At 29.4% G+C, this 21,467-nt stretch overlaps 1 protein-coding gene across 2 annotated transcripts; it reads right to left on the bottom strand.

The window, feature by feature from the left end:
- Window positions 1-10,363: 10,363 nt before the first annotated feature.
- AS2 (Lateral organ boundaries (LOB) domain family protein) lies at window positions 10,364-12,738 on the bottom strand. 2 transcript variants are annotated; one of them, XM_088820031.1, is made up of 2 exons: window positions 12,580-12,738; window positions 10,364-11,314 (listed from the first exon to the last, which is right to left on the bottom strand). In XM_088820031.1, exon 2 carries the CDS (start codon window positions 11,212-11,214, stop codon window positions 10,576-10,578), a length of 639 nt encoding a protein of 212 aa, XP_088676157.1. In that variant the 5' UTR covers window positions 11,215-11,314; window positions 12,580-12,738; the 3' UTR covers window positions 10,364-10,575. The 2 variants fall into 2 exon arrangements, with proteins under 2 accessions (XP_088676157.1, XP_088676158.1); XM_088820032.1 differs by lacking the exon at window positions 12,580-12,738 and adding an exon at window positions 11,708-12,327.
- Between the last annotated feature and the right edge of the window lie 8,729 nt (window positions 12,739-21,467).

The raw sequence follows: 21,467 nt of genomic DNA, 5'->3' as shown, positions 1-21,467 counted from the left end.
GAGCTCTGAGTAAAAGTAAATTATCAGATCATTTACATCTCTTGTATGGTTCGCGGAGCTTCTCCATGAGATCGAGTGGAGGTTTACTAACCAATGTATATGGTTGGTTGTGTGTTCATTTATTACCAACAAAAAAAAAGTTTATTAGGAGGGCCGATTTTCTTGTGAAATTAAACAATAGTGGGATTGTTAAATTGTTGTTTTTTACAATAATTCATAAATATATGCAAAAAAAAAAAAAAAGTAATATTTATAAATTTTATTTAAAATAGTATAAGTTTTAACCATAATATTTTATGTTGTAATGATAATATGAAAAAGTAAACAAATTTACATGACAATATGGAGAAAATGAAGAAAATTGAAGGGTCAAAATCATATTTATAAGAGATTGGGGGTCAAAACCTATATTTTAAAAATATTGAACATTAGATATGACATAGCTGCAAGAGGGGTTTAAATTTTAATTAAATTGCTAGGTAGGAGTTTGGTCATCAAACTAGAGGAATTCTAGATGGTTAATTTTCTAAGTGATTATTATTTAATTTGTATGTATATGGAATGTAAATACCTACATTGACTTTTTGTACTATGTCGACTGCTCTAGATTCAATTATTTCTTTATTGATGAATTAGAAAGTCAATTATTAGGGTCTTTGTTTGATAGGTAGCACAACTTTTTAACGTTTTAGTGTTTCGATCATTTCGTGACGAAAATTCGAACACACCTGCCAGACAATTTATGGGTCATTTTATAATTAATAAAAAGTTAGAAACATGTTTGGATAGTAAATTTTTAAATATTTTTGTTGTTTCCCTAATTAATTACATGATTTAATGATCAATTGCAAATTGATAGTTGATAATTTAATTTATTTTGAATATGTAGGTATGAAAATATATAAAAAGAGTTTATATATAAATAAAAACTTGTACACGTTTATATAGTTTATTTATAAATATACCCTTATACTTTTAATATTTACATGTTTCCCTCAAGTTTCCGTATCTCCATTTTCGGGACATGTCGGTTCCCCGTGTCCGTTACTCTGTTTTCCCGTATCGCCGTTTCTGTATCCGTGTTACATAGCTTCCTTGTATTAAGTTCGTATTAAAACCGTTAAATTTAATATTAAATGTGACTTTCAATAATATCCCTAACTTATCAATAATTATATCCTACTTTATAGTATTTAATACAAAATTGTGATGTTTATTTATAGTCATTATCTACAAAATTAATCGTTGGTACTAATTTTATTGAAAGCAAAACTTTGGGTAAATTACAACCATTTTCCTGAGGTAAAGTGCAATTATAAAAATACATCCATATAAAATGGTGTTAATGTAAGAAGTGTACAAGTAACAGCGGATGGATGTAATTATGAAAAAAAAATAGAAGATTTTTCGTAAATAGATATTACCTTAGAGGGCGATTGTAATTTACCCTAAAAATTTAATGCGGACATGTGTAAGGTTGAAATTTACCGGTCAAAATCAAGATTTGAATTCTTCCTCATTCATCGTATAATCTAAAGAAATTATTGTAGAATCTCGTAAATTTAATAACGTTGCTTAAATAATAATTTATTCATGTCCCGATTCGTTAAAAACGTACTACATTATTAGTTGGATAAATCAATAAAATTTTGCAAAATCAATAAAAAAAAAATTAATCCAATTATATTTATTTATCGAGGTTTAACCGTACAATATTTAGGTATAATAAAGCTAGTTTGGGAAGGTCATGATGCTGCTGCCTGGTCAGGGCAAAATGGGTCAAATGTTGGGCCTTTTGTTTGCTGACCCATTTAGATTTTCGGGCTCAAAACATAATTTAATTGGGCCCGAATTAAGCAAATGATAACCTTGTAAGCCCGGATAATATTATTTCCGGCCTCGTTTGATAGCCGAAATAGGATTATACTACATAAAATAATTCTTACTATAAATTAATTAGACACGTACTTCTGGAATTTCGATTTCGTACTTTTATAAAATTATTTAAAAAGGTTCTGAAATTAACTAATTTTACCAAAGCCTTCCTCGTTTTGTTGGGGATGTTAATAATTGTTGTTAACTAAATAATAGAACTTTGTATGATATTAGAAAACTTTTTTTCTTACAGATTCCGATAACATAATTGAAATGAACCCGATAACATAATTGAATTTTCATTAAATTATTTAATGGTATCTGAACTAATTTTTATTTAATTATAATACCAATTTTGTGCAAGGTGGAAAAAATTTCAATAGTAAAATCCAATAACTGTTGAAAAAAGTGTATACACACTGTGAGCACACGCACAAACATGTGTATCTGTGTGTGCGCGTGTCGATCGGTGTCTCTGTGTGTATCTTTGACCATGCAGTAATTTTGACTTACTGAGAGAGATATATAGAAAGAGAAACAGCAACAAGAAAAAAAAAAGAAAAAAAAAACACCTTCCAACTCAGCAAAATTGAGTGTGTGTGTGTGTGTGAGAGAGAGAGAGAGAGAGAGAGAGAGAGAGAGAGAGAGAGAGAGAGAGAGAGAGATAATACAGCACACAGTACACACAAATAGTCTCTGCATCATAAGCAACAAAAGTCGTCCACAGGATAGTTGGTGTACAATTCACATATATTTATATATATTAATTTATTATTTTAAAATAAAAATAGTAATAAAAGAAAATGAATTTCAAAAAGAGAGGGAGACAAAAGGGATGTAGTTGTAGTAGTAATTAAGGAAGAAAGAGAGAAAAGGTGTAAGAGAAGATGTATTCCTCTCATGATATGTTGTTTTCTCACCCCCCCCCCCCCCCCCCCCCCCTTAATTCCACCCCCACCCCCACCCCCTTAATCCCACCCCCACCCACCCCCCACCCCACCAGGTTGGTTGTTATTGCCTATTAATAATTTTGTAGGAAAATGTGCAGTGAAATGCCCAACTCCAAGAAATTGAAGAATAGAGAAAGGAATAGTCAAGAGCCTGCAAGATTTAATTAATTTGCATTTTCTCTAGAGAGTGGGAAAAACAAAAAAAAAAAAAAAGTACAAGGATTAGTCAATTCTAAAACAAAATAAATCATATATTGAAACCTAGCCAGCTAGTATAAAAGTTTGGATCGTCGATTAAATGTGCATTATATAATCGCATAAAGCTTTTGACTGTTTTGACGAGCTCGAGCTCTTCGAGTATTATTTTTTTTGAGTTCGAGTTCGAGTCTGAGCCCATTTAATACATTTTTTAAGGGTTAAATACAAAAACACCCTTGTATTATGCATTTTGTATTATGTACCCTCTTGTACTACACATAAATACAAAAATCTACATACCATTACATTTTTTTCAAAATCTGATGAAAATACCCCTGCTAAAGCCGATAAATATTACGGTTTGTTTGAGCTATTTTCCACTATATTTTTAATTTTTTCTGTCAATTTTACTTGTTAATTTTGGTATTTTTATTTTTTTCCAACAAAACATCTAATTGCTTAGATTTAAAAAAAAAAATTCTGAATAAAACCTTTTATTTTTGTCATTTTGAATTGCTTCATTTTTTTTAAATGTCTTTCGGTAGTTTAAATTCTCAACAATCATAAGATTGTAAAGATGTTTGTAACTTAAGATATTTGAACTACCGGAAGACATTTAAGAAAAAAAATAATAAAAAACTCATAATGACGAAAATAAAAGATATATTCAGAAAATAAAAAAAATAAAAAAAAAGCAATTAGATGTTTTGGAGAAAAAAAATATAAATACAAAATTTCCCAAGTAAAATGGACTGAGAATGTTAAAAATATAGTGGAAATGGCTCAAACAAACCCTTATATATATATATATATATATATATATATATATATATATATATATATATATATATATATATATATATATATGCTCTAGGAGGGGTAATTTCGTCATATTTTTTTAAAAAATATAATAGTATCGGGTTTTTGTATTTATGTGTAGTACAACTGTACAAGGGAGTATATGATACAAAGTTCATAGTATATAGGTGTTTTTGTATTGGGCGAATGGCAAAAAGGCCTATCACATGGGACTTAAATGCATTTTGGTCCACAAAAAAAACAGTCTCTCAATTAAACCCATCCCCATATCTTTAGTCTAAAATACCCTCCATAATATAATTCTTATTAATTCCACCCATTATGCTCTAACTTCCTTAATATTACACTTTGACCCCGGATTTAAACAAATATATCACATTAACCCCCAATTTTTTTTTTTCAGAATTTTTTTTTTTCTGAAATATTTTTTTTCCGGCCAGATTCCGGCGTTGACTTTTTTTTTTTTTTCTTTGAAAACTTTTTTTTTTCTGAAATTTTTTTCCGGTCGGTCAACCACCGTTGACCGCCGGTCTCCGGCGTTGATTTTTTTTTTTTGAATTTTTTTTTCTTAGAAATAAATATTTTAATTAATATTACTATCTTGACTACTAAATTACTGTCTCAGACAGTAATATTATGAATATTAGTTTCTTGAACAGTAATATTATTAATATTATTGTCTAAGACAGTTAAATTACTGTTGGAGACAGTAATTTAGCAGCCAAGGCAGTAATATTAATTAAAATAATTTATAAAAAAAAAAAAAAAAAAAAAGTCAATTAACAGTTAAATTACTGTCTCCGACAATTAAATAACTGCTGGAGACAGTAATTTAGCAACGAATACAGTAATATTAATTAAAAATATTTTTTTTAAGAATAAAAAAAGTTAATTAACAGTTAAATTACTATCTCCGACAGTTAAATAACTGCTGGAGACAGTAATTTAGTAGCAAAGACAATAATATTAATTAAAATATTTTTGAAGAAAAAAAAAAGTCAATTTACAGTTAAATTACTGTCTCCGACAGTTAAATAACTGCCGGAGACAGTAATTTAGCAGCCATGACAGTAATATTAATTAAAATATTTTTTTTAAGAGAAAACAAAATTATAAAAAAAAAAAAAAAAAGTCAACGCCGGAGATCGCAGTCAACGGTAGTTGATCGGCCGGAAAAAAATTCTGGGGAAAAAAAAAATTTCAAAAAAAAAAAAAAAGAAGTCAACGCCGGAGACCGACCGGCGGTCTCCGGTGGTGGCGGGTCAAAATTTGGGTCAAAATTGAAATTAGGGTTAAAATTGGTTAATTGATGAAATTTGGCTAAATTGTGGTGTAAATTATGAAATTGGAGTTAAATTGAGTTTCAATGAATTGGGGGTAATTTTGGTATATATAAAGGGATTTTCCTTATTTGCAAATAAGTTTGAATGGGCTGGATTTTTTTGAAAGACAAAAAAGTTGGATGTCCCTCTTTTAATTAAGTTCCATTGTCATGGGCTTATTTGCCATTTACCCTTTTGTATTTAAACTTTTTTCTTAAATATGTATTAATATTATGGCAAATTACGGCCAACCCCTGAGGTATGACCAAGTTACGAACAAATCCCTCTTATTTGTTCAAACAGTATGAAATGTTGGCGTACCGAAATTTCGGTTCGATTTTACTGAATTAACATCCCTTAATTACCTCTGGAAGGGTATTTTCAGGGAATATCTATGCTACACCTGGTGAATATAATCATGCACCCTAATTGATAAGATTTCCACTACGAGTTTAGTTATGGCCCATGGGGTTTTAGAAATATAATTATAAAATAAATAAAAAAAGGACACATGTCAAGAAAAGAGCCACCCGGTGAAAATCACCGGGTGTAGCATCGTATTCCCCGTATTTTCATAAGATAATACATGGTTAATAGGGGTGGTTGTAATTACGCAAATAAAAAGGAATTTGCGTATACTCAGGGGTGACCGTAATTTGCCGAGAATATATATATATATCGGAACTAAAAGGTTACTAACCATTTTTGCTAGAATTAGCGTTCAGTTATTTGAGACCAATAGAAAATAACAACCTGGTTCTCATATCAATTCAAAATTAATCATTACATCTATATATATATTTTAAATAGGAGTATATACATACATACATACAAATTTTCAAAATGTATATTATATATCGAGATTATTATCCATCTCTTTAGAGAGAGAGAGTAGAGAGAGAGAGAGAGAGAGAGAGAGAGAGAGAGCATGGTACGTGTTGGCACTGTCCAATAAATGCAGCTAGCGATGGAGGGGGGTCACTGATGAGTAGTGCAAAACGGATGTAAGTAAATTCTTTGCATGATATGTAATGTAATGTCTTGTAACTTAGTGCTGCTGCTGCTGTATCTGTATCTATACATATATATATATTGATATAGAGAGAGAAAGAGGAGAGAGAGAGAAGGGAGGGGGGTGATTGCAGAGGGGTGGGGTGGGGGTGGGGGGGGTCAGAGGGACAACCCGAAATAAATGCTACTTTTCCTTTTGGTATTTGGCTTCGTTAGGCGTGCATCTGTCGGGATATCCCCCTACCTTTAAAACCGTCCCTTTCACTTCATGCACACACATTTTATATATTTTATATTTTATATTATTATGTACACATGCACCGATATCAAACACACACTCAAAACTTTATCTTTTTACTTTTTTTTTTCCTTTTTTTTTAGAGTAAATTACAACCATCTCTCGAGTTGTGGTCAGTTACAAAAAACTCTGTTCTGTTTGGGTAATTACAACCTTTTCACTAACAAAATTATAAATCTTCTTACACGTTCATCCTTGGGTTTCATATTTAGTAGAATCCTCTAGATTATATGGAATATTCTTAATTTTGTACCCGTTTTTATCTCATTCGAGCTCCACGTTTTGAAGCAAGATGATCATAAGATCTGTGTTTTTTTGGCTTGTATATATCAGACTGTGGTGCATCAGTATATTTTTGCCAAAACGAGAACAAACCAGAGAACATTCCACGGAATCTAGATGATTATGTTGAATTTAACATCATAAGGATGGACGTTAAAAATAGTTGAGGGGTGCAGTTGTAATTATCCAAACATAAGGGGTTTTTTCATAATTTAAGCATACCTAGGAGGATGGTTGTAATTTACACTTTTATTTATAAGTATAAGATTTCAATTATTTTTATTTTTATTATTTTATTTTTAGGGGCTAGTATGAAAATCACCCCTAAAATAATTAGTATTTCGTTCAATTTACAAATATACCCTCACATTTTTGTCGATTTAAAGTTCATAGGAATAATGCATCCCGTAAATAGTACGGGTGCGATAGTTAACCCCGTAGAAATTTAACCATTACATCTATATTGTTAGTCGTAAGTTTCTTCATTCCATCTCCTCAAATAGGAGCCAATGATTATTTATATATACGAGAGTGTAAGTTTACCTACAGTTGACTGCGAGTTCCTTCATTACAAAAAAAAATACTATGACCATTTTGCAACCACATCCTCGAAATAATGGTTCCTTCATTAACATTGTTACAAATATTTCAGTGTTTAAGTAAAAAGAAAAAACAATAGTCTTCATTACGAATTTTAGTAATTAGAATGGCAAAGGAAATTAGAAGAATCAAAATCAAAATTATAAATCTTGAGTCAAATTCAAAAATAACTTTATTCAAATGCTAATTCAAAATTATTGTTTTTAATTCTTACCCATAAATATAGCTAGAAACTATTTTTATATTATTATTGGTACTAATAATTTATTATTTGCATAAAAATAATGGGAAAAACATAAATAGAGGAATGTGGTTGTCAAATAATGAATACCAAATTTTTAAATATTTGAGGCGGTTGTTGAAAATATTATAAATCAAGAAAGAGGGATTTCAAAATTTAAAATTAAATATTTGAAAAATATTTTATGCAAATTACCTATATTCCCTGTGTTTGGAATTTCACAATAAATGCAAATGTGACATTTCACCTAATTAATTAGAGTCGTGAGAGATTCTGCGCCCATATGGAGCTTTAATTGTTACAAATAAATGTGGAATTCAATCCGTTATATTCCCGATTTTCTATTAAATTAAATTCACCTCTATAACTTGTATTCGATTCAATACTAATTTAATAAACGGTTTATACCATGCTGCATCGGAAGATATACATCGAGTGAATCTTCACACAACCATGCATATAACCCACATTGGTGCGTGTAGACCAACGAAACAAATCTACACGATGTAATCAGCAGGTGTAGTACAAAAATAACCCTAATTAAACCCTATTTCGATCTGAAAAACTAATGTTGCAGTCGATCTTTTGACCAATTTTGACCGAATCAGTAGGTAAACTATATTTAATGCACTCTTAGTACGATATTTTAGACAAAGATGTTGAAATATGTGAGTATATATATATTCTTAACATGAATTTGGATTATTTAGTTTTTCTTCTAATAAATTGTGAAATTGATCAACTAGATATTGATTTGATAAATTAAACACAGAATAATCTTGTTTAACGTGTTTTTTGTATTCTCTTGCGAACTTCATTTCGTTTACTTTAGTTAACTATTTCAAGATTCTTCGTATCGCAATTCGATCGTTTAGATAAAACTTAGGATATAATTAATTATAATACAGTACTTAATAATTTAAAAAAAAAACACATAGTATATATTCGATCAGTCATTTTAATTTAGATTAAACAGAGGATATAATTAATTACAATCACCGTACTCAATAATTTACGAAAAAACACATGTTATTCGATTACAATGATCGCAACGCTCTACAACATATAGAAATAACAACCCAAGAAAATATGGAAGATTTTTTTTTTATTATTAGAATTCTCAAGGCTGTGTATTAATAAATTTCCAATAACACGTATTTAAAACAAAAATAAAAATAAATAAAATAATAAAAAAGTAATAAAATGAAAAAGGAGTAATAACTAGGAACATATATGGGTCGGACCCATATACCAAAACAAACTAATAGCTATGTTTTAGGGTTGTAAGTTTCTTACCCAATCTCTCTCTCTCTCTCTCTCTCTCTCTCTCTCTCTCTCTCTCTCTCTCTCTCTCTCTCTCTCTCTCTCTCTCTCTCTCTCTCTCCCCATAACATTCGCTGACCTAACATAATAACACCAACCACGTACCCCCCAACCCACCCCCTACCCCACTGAAAATACAAAATGGACTCTTCCTGTTTGTTCTCTTTTAATAAGTCTCTTCTGATCATAGATCAGATCAATGAAACTCGTGCAGTATGTACACACACACATACACGCTCATGTAGGTGTGTGTATGTATACTATACTATACACACATACAGAACACACACACGTACAGTAGCGCCACAGAGGAGAGAGAGAGATGGGAAACAATGGCGTGAGCAGTAATACCCCTGATGTACATGCATAGTAGAGAGAGAGAGGAGAGAGAGAGAGAGAGAGAGAGAGAGAGACCCACTGGCGAATGCATTAAAAGCTTGTGCATCATTACACAGGTACGTCATCATTGTCCATGCATTTGTATTTTGTTTTTCCTAATTATATATATGTTTTTTTAAATTAATATATTATACTTAATTAATTGGTGGAAATTGAAAAAATTAAAGAAAAATATACATATAAATTATAATTGTAATATTATTCAAGAGTAGGTTAAATTAATTAAATGAATAAATTAATGGGCAACACATTCGGTTTGTTCCTTGTTTTTGGCGAATTCGAGCTCTTATTTGTTTTTTGGTTCGAGTTCGAGTTCCAGTTCGAGCCATTTTGTGTTTTTGTTTATTTATTTATTAGTATTGTTAGAATTTTATCATATTATTATAAACTATAATAAATTTGAAATAAAAAATGACCTCCAATTTTTTATTTTTTTAATTACTTTATGAATTTATTTTTTATTTTATACTAATTATTATATTTAAAATAACAATTAACAAGAAGCTCACGAGCTTACGGACAACTAAGAATGAGCTCGGGATCAACTCGTTGGAAAAGTTCGAGCTCAAGCTCGAAAAATTCGAGTTCGAGTTTTTATCGAGTCGGTTCGTTAGTTGGCTCAGCTCCACTATAACCTAATAATTTAATATCATATTAGCGAAGAAACTTAGGTTATTAAAATGTGTAAAATAAAATAACTAAACAAAAACAAAAATATCTTCTATTAAAAAAAAGTAAAACTACCAATTTTCATTTCTACTTAATAAATTTTGATTGAACAAGCTATTTTCGTTCTTTACATGGACGAAACCAAAACCGAAACTGGATTGAAACCGAAACCTGAAAACCGCTTATCGTTCGTTGAACTGGCTTATATATAAACTACTAGGCACTAGCTTATGTAATAAGTTTGTATCATATTTTTTATGTACATATTTAATTATGGATCTACTAGAAAAAATATAAATCAATCTATTAAAAAAATATTAATTAATATATATAGATATTAATAATCCCGAATTATATTTTTCATTAGATTGACTAATTAGAAAATTAAATTAAATTAAAACGAATAGAGATATCACAAATATATAATGTTATAATTAAACACTAAAAAAACAAGAAAATTAAAATAACGAATAACAACAACAATTAAATAGAACAAAGTTTTTTTTTTTTTTTTTTTACTTTTTTACTTTTACCTATATAATCCCGTTCTTGGCTTTTACTCACTTACCGGTGATAACATAAATCACCCTAAGAGGGTTCAACCGGCGTCCGGCGACCATCCGCCGCCGCACCCGCCGCCCTGGTCTGCTGAAACCCACTCAGCTGCCCAATACTGGCGGACATATTCATAGCAAGTAGGCTTCCGGCGGCGTCGTACCCATTTCCGCCGTCGAAGGCGGCCCTGATCACCTGGTGGTTCTGGTGGTTGACGGGGAAGAGCTGGTGGTGGAAGTGGTGGTGGTCTCGGGCGCCGCCGCCGAGGAGGTTGATCCCCTGGTGGTGGGCGGCGGCGGCGGCGATGAGGCCGTGGCTGGAGATCCCGCCGAGGTTCTGGTACTTGGAGAGCTCCGACTTGGCGCAGGTGAGATCCATCTGCAGCTGCCGGAGCTGGTGCTGGAGGAGGGAGATTACGCCGACGCAGCCGTACACGGGGTCGCGCAGCCGCATGTCCGCCTCGTAGGCGAGGGAGTTGACGGCGTCCTCCCTCTGGTGCGGCTGCAGCTCGTTGAGTAGCTTCGTCACGTTGCTTGCGCCGAACACTTTGTGGACGTTCGCGAACTTCTGCGGCTGGTCCGGAGGGAAGTATGGCGCGAACACGCACTCCGGCTGGCATTTCCGCCGCAGGAACTTGCACGCCGCGCATGGCGATGTCGACGAAGAGGCCATTTTAATTTCCGCCGCCTCGACTCGATCGATCGATCTCGTTAATTCTGCGTCTATATATATTATATTTGTCTTCGTAATTTCTTGGATCTATTTCTCGAACCTTAAACCAAAAAAAAAAAGGTTACAAATAATAATTTTTTAAATTACAGAAATTAATAAAATTCCAACCCAAAAAAAAAATTAAGAAAAAAAATAGAGCAATATTGAATAATGGGGAAGATGGGTAATTAATTAATGAAATTTTAAATTAAATATTTTGTATAGGGTAAATAAATGAAAATATTCAGGGCATGATTGGTAACAAACAGCTAGGAATTTAAGACATAAAATTAGCTAGACAAACCAAATCATTGACAGCTTTAATGAAACAAAAAACAATAAAGGTTGATTGGAAATTAATAAAGATGGAAATTAAATTACAGAATTAAAAATAAAATAAAAAATAAAGAATCTGACCCAAATCTGGAAAAATTAATTGAATGTATTGATCTACCTGCCCTTTATATGCGTAGTAGGATCTCTCAATCTTTCTGTATATGTATATATTAAATAAATTGATTATAGCTGTAATTATGTTATATCTATAGCTTCTGTATTCTATATATTCATATTTATATATAGATAGATACACACATATATTTCTTCCTGGTAATTATAAGCTATGAAAAAAAGAAAAAAAGAAATGTTGTAATCAATCCCCGAAAAATACGGGTTTCAAATATTCTTGAAATATTATTTAGAAATGGTGCTGCTCTTAGAACCCTAAAGAAGTTTTTCATGCCATTGTTTTAGAGAGAGAGAGGAGAGAGAGAAAGGGAGAGAGAGAGAGAGAGAGAGAGAGAGAGAGAGGGGAAGCATTGTATTGTAATTATTAGGGTTTTATTAAAATTAAGAGAAGAAAGATTTTGGAATTGGATCTCGTGAAAGTGAGGGTCTATTAATTATTTTATTTTTTTAAATTAATTATAAAGATGCTACTGATATCAATGTTAGTCTTGTAATAATCAGAGAGATCTTGCTTAAAATTCATTTCATTCTCACATGTTAGCGAGTGACCAAGAAACTATAAAAAATACATACACACACATAATATATACATACACATCTCTCTCTCTCTCTAGAGAGAGAGAGATTGCTTCTGTATAAATATATTTTACCTATGAAAATGAGACTTTTAAGAGAAAGCCAGTTGTTTCCTTTAACTTGGATATTGCAAAAACACACACACACACAAGCAAGTAGTAGATAGATATAGAATATATATATGTATGTATGTGTGGCCGTGCGCAATGTGAAAATACTACATATTCAAGAGAGAGAGAGAGAGAGAGAGAGAGAGAGAGAGAGAGAGTGAGTGGTATATACCTAGAAGGGATAAATAAGTTTGTTAAACAGCCGTGTAATTCTCTTCTCTTCTCTTCTTTCTTCTTGGCAAAAATAATAAAAAATTAACAGTGCGCCTCGATTTCTGCGGTCAAATACTAAAAATTTCCACACTTTGACAAAAAACAGATCAAAACCCACTTCGGATCTTGCCCTTTTTTCTTCAACGAGGAGAGAGAGAGAGAGAGAGAGAGAGAGAGAGAGAGAGAGAGAGAGAGAGAGAGAGAGAGAGAGAGAGAGAGAGAGAGAGAGAGATTATGCAGAGGCACAGCCTTTGGTGAAGAAGAAGAGATTTTGCAAAGTACTGACCTTTTTTGGGTTGTCTGTAATACCCTAATGATATGATAATAATACTATAGATCTTCTTTTCTCTTTTTTTTATTCTTAGAAAGAATCATGCAAAAAGGGCCTTTCTTTAGTGGGGGGTGGGGGGTTTAATTGCAATCTTTTGGGAGAGAGGGAGCAAAAAGAGAGAAGTTGTGCATATAAAGATGGTGCTGCGGAAGAAAAGGAATAGCCCTTATCTCATGAGTGAAGAGAGAGAGAGAGAGATATATGTAGAGAGAGAGAAAGAGAGAGAGAGAGATGTTAGAAAGAGACAGAATGTGTGTGTGTGTTTCCACTGTGTGTAAATGTGTGTTTTTTGAGGTGAAGGCGGAGGAAATTCCCCCAAGACCAGAGGCTATGGAAACGGGGAGAAAGCAAATAACAAATTTTAATTTAATTTAAATTAAATAAATAAAAGAACACACACACACACACACACACACACACACACACAAACTATATAGCTAGCAATTAGTAGTAGGAAATATAGCAAAAAGAACAAAGCTCACTCACTCACACTCACAGTGTATGTATGTATTTCTAGAGAGAGAAACTGTACTGTATTATATATATTGTCTCTCTGTGTGTATGTATGTGTGTGTGTCTTCTTGTATGTATGTTATAATATGTATGTATATATCCATAGAAGCAAAGGGTTGAACTTTGAAGTGAATTATTGTATGTTATGGGGGTGGGTGGGGGGTGGGGGTGGGGGGTGGAATTAAGGGTATAAGTATAATCACTATGACTATCTTACAGATTTCAGAGTGCAGAGATTTGAGAGCGAGTTGTCTACTGTCTTGATATGACCTTTCCTTTTACAATTTTTTTTTTATTTATTTATATATATTTTTGTGTTTTTTTGAAATAATATTTTTGTGGGGGGGGGGGGGGGGGGGGGGGGGGGGGGGGGGTAGGGTTAGTATTGTGGGATGTTGCCCTTTATTTTGTGTTCTGGCCTGGGGTTTGAGTCATCTACCCTAATCCCTAAATGCCTATTTATGGCAATTGAGGTTTTGATGCCTAACCTATTACATCATTTTTTTTAGGGCTTTTTTTTTTTTTTTTTTTTTTTTTTGGAGGGAATTAGTTTGCATATATGTATCTCAATTGAAAAAAAACATCATAGTATAAGTTACACAAAACGAAACTATGTGCGCGAGTCTCGCAACGGTGAGGGGACCGCGCCCGACGAAGCTAATTGTCGATTTCCAAATACTTGTTATCGTTAATTTTTAGAAGTTCGTTGACTATTTTCAGCCGTGTTACTCAAATTTTTGCAAGTGCACTGTGAAAATTAGTTCATTGCTATGTTGTTCCGTGAAAATTAAAAGTCATATTTATTAACATTGAAATAAAGGACAAAAAATACGAAAAAATAGGGTAAATGACAAACAATACACACTTAAATCCCAATCCAATAGATTCTATGAACAACTCAATTTGCAGAATTGAGATTTCATTTTTCTATTAGAAATGATTACATTTTGAAAACTTACCTAACATCGGAAAAAATGCGATTTGAAGGCCTAAACGACGTTAAATTGCATAAATCGAATGTGCTTCAACAGTTAAGGTATCGAGTTTGGTACGGTACATTTTTGTCGTTTTTTCTTCAAATAAGCTTAAGCGCACATCAATTAATCATAAGGATAAAATAAAGGGTAATGTAAGCGTTAAACATATTTAAATACTAGTTAAATGACTTTTAGCAAATGAAAATTCACTAAAGGAGATTAAGCTTAATATAAAAAAAAAAACGTTAATTTGTTGTTTATATTTTTGGTAATGAAGAAACGGCAACTAACCATATAGGTAATCGGTAAACTTACAATCTAGTGCAATAGCTCGCAATCGTACCAAAAGATGTAAACAAAACTATGTTAAATTATATGTGACAAGTTCGGCCTAAAGAATATTGACAACAAAACTATTTTTTTCTATTTGAGTTCTATATCAGGGAATAGTAGGTAATTTTTTCTTGAAATAATCAATTATGATATTAACATTGTAGAACCAAATAAAAAAAAACAATGATTCCAACTGTTAAATAAAATATTTAAGTAAATAGTAAAATCATGTTCTAATATTAGAGAAATTCAATTCAATATGGGGTGGGTAGTTGAAATTGGGCCGGGTTTGCGTTTTCTTTAATGTTGGGCTTATCTCTATTATGGGTTCCATGGGCCCAAATAATATAATATAGTGTCACATCCGAAAATAAATAAATTAGAGAAAATAGCTAAAAAAAAAAAAAAAAAAAAGAAGAAAGAAAAAGAATGATAATTTAAACCCACCCCCCCATATATATATAATATAAAAAGAGGATCTATGCCCTCAATGATTGACATGTGGCAAATGATGATGTCATTTATCAAAATTGCTTAGTTGGAGTTCAATTGATGAGGTGGATTCTTCAATTGATGTGTTGTCAATTTTATTTTGGTATGTATTTAAGTTATTTCCTATTTAACATTTATACACTCATTTTAACAATTACCACGTGTATATATATTATTTCCGAAATTAATATTTTATAAATTCGAAATAAAAAATCTTATTTACATTTCCAGTATTTCAAAATATATTTATTGGTAGTCTTTTTAAAAAAAAAATCAGAATATTCAAATAATTTTCAGAAAAAAAAAAACATTTTTTTTAATATTCAAATATTAAAATAAAGAAATACAATTTTTTTTTCAATATTCTGGAATATTCGAATATCCATTCAATAAAAGAAATTAAAATAATATATTAATATTGTTTAATAATGCATTAAAATTCGATTTCAAATTAACATATTAATAATATATTATGAAATTTATAATTTTATTATTAAAATAGAAAAAAAGGACAAAAAAAAAACGAGTATATTTTATTTATTTTAAAATTTCTAAAGTAAGAATATACATTTTATGATATGAAATTTGATTTCTTACCTATTTAAGATGATTATATTTAATGATATTGTTAGTTTAATGAAAATATTCAATAACCATAAATATTGTTTAATATTTTAAAATTAATTCCTAATCAATAGTAATCAAATCATCCGAATTGAATTGATTTGATTTCTTACCTTTTTTTTCCCACCTATAATTATGTTTGAAATTTGAATTCAAAAAATTTCCTAATTACTATATACTTATCAAAACTATATAAACCCCCATCTATTTATTTCACCATACACTATTCTTCTTCATCCATTCCATTCGAGTTGTTTTTGTTTTTCGTTTTTCGTTTTCTCTTTTTGGTTTTTTTTTTTTGTAATTTTTTTTCAATTGATTTTATGCATTTATCGTATTATAATTTAATTTAGATGGTTTAAATCCGTTTAATATTTTTATTTAACAGCAGAACTATGCTAATACTTTTTCTTTATGTATTTCTTGCAGGTGTTGTTTACGAATCCAACTTATGTCATATGTGCTACATTGTTATGGTTTGCATATAATTTTTGTAATTTCATTTATTTATTTTTTCTATGTAAAAGTTTGTATTTTGTTTTTTTACTTTAATTGACTTATATATTTATCTTTATCCAAAAATCGATTATTGTTTTGTCAAACATAAATGAAAGAAAATCGACATTGAATCATGTATTACATGTGGAAACGTGGAAATCAAAGAGTTTTTTTTTATTTTTCTTTGATTTTCAATTTGAAAAGAGGATTGGACAATATTGTTGCATGTACAAGTTTCACCACAATTGACATGTATCATCTTTTGAATGTTTTTTTTTTTAATAATAAAGACAAACAATTTATGTACATTTGCTTAATTAGTGCTATTTTGGAGTTTTATTTTATTTTCTTATAGTTAACATATTTTACATTCATTATACTTTTCTATTTTATGTTTCAATCTTATTTTTTTTGGATAAATTACTACATTAACATTAAGAATATTCAAATATATTCGTTTGAACGTCTATTTTTTATGAATATACATATAAATTTTAGGAATTTTTTTCATTGTAATAATCGACTAATTTTAATAATTAAATATATACATATTTTTTTAATTTTCGTAATCATAGAATATCGGAATATGCATTCAATAAATTATATTTTTTTTAAACTACAACATATAAATATTTTTATTATTTCACTATTTCATTTCATAGAATATAATCATATATTAATAAAATTCAATAATGTACAATAAAAAAAATTCTTTCCTTTTTTCTGAAAAATATATAATATTTTTTTTTGCAATAGATAAAATTTCCATATGAGTATTACTTTCTCTTTCAAAAAACAAAACAAATATATATATATATATATATATATATATATATATATATATATATATATATATATATATATATATATATATATATAAATATATTCAATTAGCTCTATTTTAAGATATGATTCATTCAAATCAACTTTATTTTTTATTTTTCGTTCCAGATTATCTGTATATATCAAATCATGACAATTTTTACATATTTTTTCATAATTATATTTTTTTTTCCATATTATATGGATCATAAAATAGGATAAATTATGTATTTTATTGTGGCTTCACTTTTCTCGGATTAGGTGGCTCAATTAGTTGTCAATTAGTAGCAGTAGAATTAGAATCATAATTAGCATTAGTATATTAAGATTAGAATTAGTATTGGCATTAGAATTCGCATATTAGTATTAGTTTAGTATTATTATTAATACTAATATTTGTATTAGCATTAGGATTAAGATTATGATTAGCATTAGCATTACCGTTAGCATATTACAATTAATATTAATATGAATATCAGTATGCATATTAGTATGAATATTAACATTATAATTATGGTCCATATTAGTATTAGCATTATGATTAGAATTATTATTGAAAATTAGCATTAGCATTGTCCTTAGCATTAGCATATTAGTGTTAGCATTAGCATATTTGCATTTCTATAATGATTAGAATTATGATTCGTATTATTATTAGAATTAGGATTATAATTAGAATTAATATTAGAATTAAGATTTGCATTACTATTATGATTAGGATTGGGATTATGATTAGGATTAAAATTATAATTGAAATTAGTATTAGGATTACAATTAGGGTTAGTATTAGTATTTTTGTTAGGATTATGATTAATGTTAGTACTATGATTAGGATTGTCATTAGAATTACTAATAGTTATAGTATTATTATCATATTAGTCTTAATATTAGTATATTACTATTAGTATTAGTAATGGTAATGGTAATTGTAAAGGTAAAGGTAATGGTAATGATTGATATTGGTATCAATATTGATATTGGTCCTATAATATTGATATTGATCCTGGTATTGATGTTAGTATTGGTAATGGTAATGGTAATGATAATGGTAATGGTAATGCTAATGATATTAGTATTGGTGATGGTAATGGCAATGGTAACAGTAATGATAACGATAATTGTAATGGTAATGGTAATGGTAATGGTAATGGTAATGGTAATGATAATGGTATTGATAATGGTATTGATATTGATATTAATATTAGTATTTTTATTGATATTGGTATTAGTATCGGTAATGTTATTGAAATTGAATTTGTATTGATATTGATATTGGTATTGGTATTGGTATTGGTATATATTGGTATTGATATTGGTATTGGTATTGGTATTGGTATTGGTATTGGTATTGGTATTGGTATTGGTATTGGTATTGGTATTGGTATTGGTATTGGTATTGGTATGTGTATTGGTATGGGTATATATTGGTATTGGTATTGGTATTGATATTGGTATTGGTATTGGTATTGATATTGGTATTGGTATATTAGTATTGGTATTAGTATATTAGTATTAATATTAGTATTAGTATTAGTATTAGTATATTAGTATCACTATTAGTATTTTAGTATTAGTATATTAGTATATTAGTATTAGTATTATTATCTTAGTATTAGTATTAGTATTACCATTTGTATATTAATAACACTAGCGAATTAATATTAGTAATAATATTAGTATATTAGGATTAGTATTAGCATTAGCATATAAGTATTAGTATTAGTGTTACTTAGTATTATGATTAAGATTAGAATTAGTATTAACATATTAGAATTGATATTAGTATGAATATTAGTATTCAGATTAGCATTATAATTAGGATTAGTATTAATATCGGCATTATGATTAGAATTATAATTAGAATTAGGATTTGCATTACCATTAGCATTAGCATATAAAGATTGGTATTAAAATTACCGTTAGTATTAGCATATTGCATTTCTACAGGGATTGGAATTATGATTCGTATTATTATTAGGAGTAAGATTATAATTAAAATTAGTGTTAAAATTAAGATTGTCATTACCATTAGGATTACAATTTGGATTAGAACAATGAATGAGATTAGTATTAGAATTAAGATTAGTGTTAACACCAGGATTAGGATTAGCAATAACATTAGAATTACTAACGCTAATAGTAATAGTATTATTATCATATTAGTATTAGTTTTAGCATTAGTAATGAAAATGGTAATGGTATTGGTATTGGTGACGGTAACTGCAATGGTAATGGTCATGGTAATGGTATTGATATTCGTGATGGTAATGATAACGGTAATAGTATTGGTATTTGTATTCATATTGGTATTGATACTGGTATTCATTAGTTACACAATATAGAATATATTTTTTTTATTTTCTTTTACTTTCTACTAATTTGTATTGCATATCATTGATCTTACTATTTCGAGGACTCTTTTTTAAATAAAATATTATTTTTTACGACGAATACCCCGTGCAACGCACGGGTGAAGTACTAGAACAATGTATTAGTATTATTATTAATATTTATCGTTGTATTAGTATTAGTATTATTATTAGTATTAATATAAGTATTAGTAATAGTATCAGTATCAATATTAGTATAAATAGTAGTATTAATATTTGTATCAATATTAATATTAGTATTAGTATTAGTATTAGTATAAGTATTAGTATTAGTATTAGTATGATATTAGTATTAGTATCAGTATCAGTATTACTATCAATATCATTATTGTATCAGTATCACTATCAGTATTAATATCATTATCAATAACAACATGAGTCTCAGTATGAGTATGAGTATCAGTATCAATATATGTATCAATATATGTATGATTATTGGTATGACTATTGGTATGAATATTAATATTGGTATTAGTATTGGTATTAGTATTAGTATCAGTATCAGTATGGGTATCGGTACCGGTATCAATTTCAATATCAGTATCAATATGTGTATGTGTATCAATATGTATATTAGTATTAGTATCAGTATTAATATCAGTAATAGTATCATTATCAGTATCGATATCAATATCAGTATTATTATCATAGTTATTATCATTATTATTATTATTATTATCATTATTAAATTATTATTAGGATTCAAATTCATATTAGTATTGGCGTATTAACATTAACATTAGCATTAGCATTAGTCTTAATATTAATATTAATATTAATATTTATATTAGTATTAGTATTAGTATTAGTATTAATATTAGTATTAGCATTAGTATTAGTATTATTATTATTGTTCGTATAAATATTGGCGTATTAGTTTTAACATTAAATATTCGTATTCGAATAGGCGTATTATTATTAATATTAGTGTTGATATTAATAGTAGTATTAATCATCGTATTAATATTAGGATTGGTATTAATATTAGTATTATACTATTATTAATGTTGGTTTTAGTATTAATATTAGTATTGTATTAGCATTATCCTGAGGTGGTAAGTTGGTGCAATGTCCTAGGATCGAATCCTGGCAGCCGCAGTGTGGGAATTTCAACTCCAAATGAGGGTTGGTTCCTTATGGGCACCAGGTCCGGATCCGCTACCTTAACGGGCCGTTGAGTTACCATGATTTACATCCTCCATCAATCATTGTCGGGTCAAGGGATGGGGGCCCTGGGGGCGAGGGATTCGCCTTTTGGTGCATTATCAATGTTGGTTTTAATATTAGTAGCAGTAGTGGTTGTTGTTAGTAATATTAGTGTTAATATTAGGGTGGCATAGATAATTGTACGCCGCAATGTCTAGAGTTAAAAGTAGATTTGAGATAAATATATCTATCAATTCAGAATCGGGCGATATGACTAAATTACGAGCAATGTTGTGTGCACAAAATATTTTCAGCGAATATGAAGGTAAATCACAAATAAATGTATATCTTGATTCAATAAAACATTTTCATTTGTAATATTTACATGTATATCAACTGTTCAAATTTTTCGTTCTTTTTATTTTATCCAAATTTTTTTCTAAAAAAAGTTGATCCCGTGCATCGCACGGGTGAATTACTAGTATATATATAATTAACAAATTTAAATTACTAAATTTTAAAAGATGGTCAAACAAAAATTTTATATATAATTATTTTTATGTGTATTTTAGCTAGCTGGAAGCGAGTTTGTATAAATTACAGTCGAGAAACGCGATTAAGTTTGACGGAAAAATTAACCGAAAGTCCGAAACTACACCCTACATCAGGGTACATCTGCAAAAGCTTGTAACTATGGGGGATTAAGTGCAATTTAATAAGT

This window comes from Erythranthe guttata, chromosome 6 (genome assembly GCF_056151865.1).
Source record: "Erythranthe guttata isolate IM_541 chromosome 6, IM_541, whole genome shotgun sequence".
Classification (NCBI taxonomy): Eukaryota; Viridiplantae; Streptophyta; class Magnoliopsida; order Lamiales; family Phrymaceae; genus Erythranthe; species Erythranthe guttata.
The sequence above is the reverse complement of the archived record's forward strand: the minus strand, read 5'-3'. Positions and strand labels throughout refer to the sequence as shown.